We start from the raw sequence: 5,467 nt of genomic DNA on the forward strand, positions 1-5,467 counted from the left end.
ATTGATGAATCAAGGGGAGATCAGAATTTAGACATCAGTAAGAGTTAAGGACTGTATCATCTGTCCTAATACGTGAAATCAAGACAGTAATCTTAAATCAACGAAGGGCTCAGCTGGAAAAAAGAAACCAAACTGAAAGGCTCCGTTGGCAGAAAAGGGGGTAGTTGTACCATGACTGGTTGATTACCTGTACTGTACTAGTGCCAGCAAACAGACCTAGCTGCTGGGCCCTACCCCTGGACCACAGACAGAATGGATATTTCTTATTGATACTTAAATACTTCTCATAGAAGATGACTCGGGAACTTGTATCTGGTGCCAACACAGCATCCAGCCATCTGATGAACACTCCCATATTCACAACCAAAGAGAACATAAATAAGGTAAACAAGCTGAGCATGGTAGATTATCTACGTGATCGGACATGAGCTGCCTCCCCCACACAGGCACCAAACGTACAGCCACATCCCAGGCAACTTGGGGCAACACAGGACAGTTTACATTTAAACGAAGGAGGGCAACAAGGAAATAACGTGATAATGAAAAACTAGGAACAAAAAACCAACCCTTCACACAGCTATTTTTCAGCACTGTAAAAAAATAAAAATGAAAGCAGTCTTTTTGACTTCCCGTGCCTACACCATGCAGGTCTCCTAGGCATTCTAGGAACAGGAGACGCTGCCCCTTTTTCTGCTGTTAAGTGATGCAGTGCACACAGTATTTCTGAAGGAGTTCCATAAACTGTAGTGCAAGCAAACTGAGAAAATAAATAGCACTCGAACATTCCCTCTTGTCAAAGAACATTAATCGCAGTAGAAACTAGCTTGCTTTTTGTTTTAACTGAAGTTAAGTCAGCTGCAACTTGTTTTAATATACAAAAATTTGAAGATGTGTTTCACAGCATAACTGTAGAATAATTTATACTGCATTGCCAATTCAGTCATTTTCATTAACAGTGTACAAAGAAGGTCCTTAGTTATATATATATACTTTATAAAGTCTGGAAGATCAATATAAATACTGCTCCAGAAATTAAAAAAGTGTTTACATCCCCGACTTGAATATTACATCTCAGTGTCCTGGATTATTATTATAATCTGTAAAAGTCTTAGCGGCGCAGAGGTTCAAGTTTTCGAAATTTCAGTGATGAGCTGGATGACAAAGCATCTTGGTTTGAAGAAGAATTCACTGTGTCTGGGGACTGGAACAATACTCTACCACGATGATTAAATACATAAAAAGATGGATGGTTCCTTAATGTGTCAAACGTCCTTCAAAATAAATGTAAAAAGTCAACGTTAATACTCTTTTAGAACAGGGGTTTTAGAAGAGTCAGTCTAGAGTATACCAACTTTTACAGACACGGAAATACAAGTTTTGAATCCAAGTGTCTTGCTCGCTTTATAAGTTTCCTAAACCAAAACACAGAGGAAATACAAAGCCAAGCATGAAAAATACCGACTGCTCAATACGCAGCGGCTGTCCACCCCACAGACAAACTTCACCTTCCTTCCTTGAGCTTAGGGGCAGGCCTGTGGATTACTGCATGCACACATACCAGAAGTGCCAGCCTTAGTTCAGCTGTCACTTGTGTTAATACCTTGACGCTGTTTATTCAACTGTCAGTTGGGTTAATATCTTGACGCTGTTGACTGTCAGCTTTCCATCCCTTTCTGTGCCTGAAGCTAAGGGTTTTCGGTAAATGCTATGAAATACAACAATGTCAACTTGTTTACTTTCCATGTTCCCCTGTGTTCTTGGAAATGGCCGGAGAGGCCACAATCCAATTTCATATCCTTTTCAAAATCTCGATTCAAAATCCCTTATTCTCAAAGTCTTTCAGATATTCTGCCTTGAATACTTCAGTGTGAGATTCAAATAATTCAGACCCGTGTACAGAAGCCAAGACAAAAAGAGGGTGAGCCAGGCATACTGCCCCGTAGTCTATGAGACCATCTCACAACAGCAGGTTGTGACTGCTGAGCTCTTACTTCCCATGTAGACATTTCATTCCTCTACCAGCTCTGCACAGCAGGATTTTGGATGAGGAAAAGCAAGAAGTTTATTTAATTTGTTCCAGTTATCTAACTCTCTCTGGAATTCAAGACATTGTTGGCTTTCCCAGGTGTGACTGTTCCTCTCAGTGTTATTGTCTACAACATGCATTTAAGAACTGAGCTAAAGAGCGAGCTATTTCATGGATATGTTCAGTTTGTATAGAGAGTAGCAGATATGTCTGTTTATGAAAAGAAGAAATAAAACATACTTATTTTTTAGTTCTGAAGTGGCATCCATGTCTTTAAATTCTCCTGCGATATGTACTATCCCATAGCAGGTAACTGCAAAGGCTAACAGAGTCTGAAGAACTATCTGTAACAGAAGGAAGCACAATGCGACACACACATTACTTAACGTTCTTAATATTTACTAAAACATCTCATCTTTCAAACAGCGTCTCTTGCGCTTTTCATCCAGTGACAGTAAGTGCTTTACAGAGTAGGCAATTCAACAGTAGGGAAACTGAGGCACAGGAAGGTTAAATACCCTGCCTATTTGGCACGGCAAAACAGTGGCAGAGCTGAGAAAAGCTTTAGCTGCCCGACATCGGTATGCGTTGCATGAATTGAATTGATTCACACGGCTCCTCAGCAAGATCCTTAGAACAAAAAACCGTGTTCTTGTGCACTTAAGGATCTAATACTCTCTCCGAGAAACGAGTTGGCTGCCAACACACGCTGTGCAGCGGTGGCAGTTGCTGCTCGGTCCAAATGCCATGACTGGTTGTCATGGATATTTGATCTCCTTACCTTTCTGCTTAAGGAAAAATGGAACAGATAATATTGGAAGTGGAATTTAAAAAGCAAGCAAATAAAACAAGTAAGAAAAACCCTTCCTGAAGCGGGTTGTGCTGGGGTGAAATGGGCACGCAGCCACACTGGATAAACAAATGTCAGCCAACAAAAGCCAGAGGGAGGAGGATGTTTATGCTGCAAAGAAGGAGATGAATGCAAAAGCTCTCTGAGCTACATTCAGGGAATTCCTGGACAAGATGCTTCAGGGTAGTTCTAAAGAAGGAGAGGGAGGTCTGGACCTGGGGTTTGCTCTCTCTGACAGATGTAACACACCGCAGGAAGCTGGGATTAGAAAATATGGTTCTTTTTGACAGAGGGAGCTCAAATGAAAGTGCAATTTAAAAACGACTTTACCCTTTGTTCTTGCCTATCACGTAAAAAAAAAAAGCAACTGAAAGAGACTAACCTATCCACACAGCACTACGCCTTTCAAACACTGTAAAAACTTAAAACTTACATCTATGGGCAATGTTTCGTCTTCCTTTTCTGTTAACCTCATATAAGAACGATCTACAAAACAGAAACACACACATGCGTCAAACACTCTGTATAAGCAAATAAACAGCAGAGCAACACAAAAGCCCCACAGGAACTTGCTGTAGGTCTTAGGCATGTGTCAGTCCCGACCATCCCAGGCAGCTGGGCTGCTCCTGGTCTTCCTTTGAGACTCCGCTCCTCCGGAGCACGGCCGAGCCCGAGCCCCGCGCAGCCCCGGTCACCACCGCCTCTCCTCCCAGCCGGGAGGGCCGGATGGCTGCGGGAAGGCAGCGGGGACTGCAGGCGCAAGGAACGAAGCCGCGAGCGGCGGCCGGCAGCTCCCCCTCCCCGCCCCGGCTGCCGCGGCGCCTGCACGGGGCGAGCCCCGCGCTCCTCCCGGTAAGTTCCCGGCGAGCGCCAGCTCCGCTCGCCCCGCAGCCCGGCCCGCAAGGGCAGGGCCACCCCAGCCGGCGGGCTTGGCGGCGCCGCGGGGCTCCCCGCGGGGATGATGATGATGGTGGTGATGCCGATGCCGCCGCGGCCCGGCCCGGCCCCCGCCCCGGAGCTCCCCCGGCGGCCGGGCGGGGGTGACGGGGCCCGGCGGGCCTCCCCGCGCCCCAGCCCGCCTCCGGCGGCGGCGCCGGTCCGGGCCGCCCCCCGCCGCCCGCTCACTCACGCTGCGCCGCCGAGAAGGCCGCGTGGGCCAGGGCGAAGAGGCCGAGCCCCACCAGCCCCTTCCACACCGAGGCGGCCGCCATCGTCGCCGCCGCTCGCCCCGCCGCCGCCAGGGGCGCCCGCCGTCCCCCGGCGCCCGCTGATGGCGTCACGAAGGGGGCGGAGCCGCGCCGCGCAGAGGAGGGGCGTGGCTTCTGGCGGCAGGGGGCGTGGCCGCGCGGCCGCTTTCCCACGCGGGACCGGGGCCATCGGGAAGATGGACGGCGTCGGGGCGGGCCCCGGGCTTGTCCCCGGCGGGACAGCCGAGGGAGGAGCGGACCATCGGCCCCCGGGCCAGGCCGGCTCCCTCCCGGCTGAGAGCGCAGCGTGGGGCCTTCGGGGGCCCGGGGTAACTCCCGCTCTCCACGCGTTCAACCTCCAAGCGTGAGGAACCCGTGCCAGAAAAACCCGTGTAAGGGATGCACGGCTGTGCGGGAACGGACGCCCCGGCCCCGGGCCGAGCAAGGCCTGGGGCAAAGCAAGGAAACCCCACCGTCCCGCACGGCCACGCGTCCTGGGTCTTCCGGGGCACAAAAGCAACTCTTCGAGGGCGCTTCCTACAAATCGCCTTTAAGCCGATCACTGTGCGTTTATTGCAGCCCTTGCCCCACCGCCTGCACGAACCCTCCCTATTTCCTGGTAACCGGGGTGGGAAGTTTACCCTGGTGCCACCTCGGGGCTGACCGCGGCCCCGGCACCACCCGCACGCCTTGGCACGGCGCGTGGGCACCGCCTCCCCCCGGGGCCCGGCCCCGGCTCTGGGCAGCAGCGTGGGCTGCTGCTGTCCCCACAGCCCCCACGGAGCTGTGCAGGACCCCGTCCCCCCCAGGAGCCCGGGCCGGGGCCGGCCCGCAGCACGCCCCTCCAGAGCACCCCACGCACGACAGCCTCGTGGGCCCCAACCGCTCCTGTGCGCGGCTGCGCAAAGCCGAGGCCCGCACAAAACTTCTTCCTTGCAGCAAGTCCGTTTCGGGAATCCTTTTTCCTCTTGCAAACCTGCTCGCGCTCTGGCCACCTTCCCCCTTGCAAAGCCCCTTCTGCACCCTTGCAGCCCGCTCTTTCCCTGGCGACCCCTTTCCCAGCACTCCTGCAAGCGTCCCTCGCAGCCCCTGTCCCCCACACGCCTGCGGCCTCGCTCCCTGCCCTTTGCGAGCCCGCAGCCTCCTCCACAGCCAGGCAACCTCGCTGCCCACACGCTTTCCCCCTTACGAGCTTCCAGCCGCCTTCGCACCCCGCCCCGTCCCCCCCCGCTCTTCCCCTTTGCTGGCTTGGAAAAAAAACCCTTTTCCCCGCCGCAACCCCCGCCCCAGCCCGGCGGCACCGCTCTCCCGCCCCAGCCCCGTCCCTATCCGGGCTCCCGGCAGCGCTGTCCCCGCCCCGCGGCGCCTGCGCCCAGCGCCGCTTCCTGGTGGCGGCGGGGCCGG

The 5,467-nt window shown here is 53.2% G+C and overlaps 1 protein-coding gene across 1 annotated transcript; it reads right to left on the reverse strand.

Moving 5' to 3' along the window:
* Positions 1 to 397: 397 nt before the first annotated feature.
* MMGT1 (membrane magnesium transporter 1) lies at positions 398 to 5,137 on the reverse strand. The gene is given in 5 exon segments (XM_075513530.1): positions 398 to 1,271; positions 2,267 to 2,370; positions 3,310 to 3,362; positions 4,006 to 4,189; positions 4,191 to 5,137. Coding segments are annotated over 5 exon segments (567 nt in total). The 5' UTR covers positions 4,254 to 5,137; the 3' UTR covers positions 398 to 1,108.
* Positions 5,138 to 5,467: the final 330 nt, after the last annotated feature.

The sequence above is a fragment of the Mycteria americana genome, chromosome 10 (assembly GCF_035582795.1).
Source record: "Mycteria americana isolate JAX WOST 10 ecotype Jacksonville Zoo and Gardens chromosome 10, USCA_MyAme_1.0, whole genome shotgun sequence".
Classification (NCBI taxonomy): Eukaryota; Metazoa; Chordata; class Aves; order Ciconiiformes; family Ciconiidae; genus Mycteria; species Mycteria americana.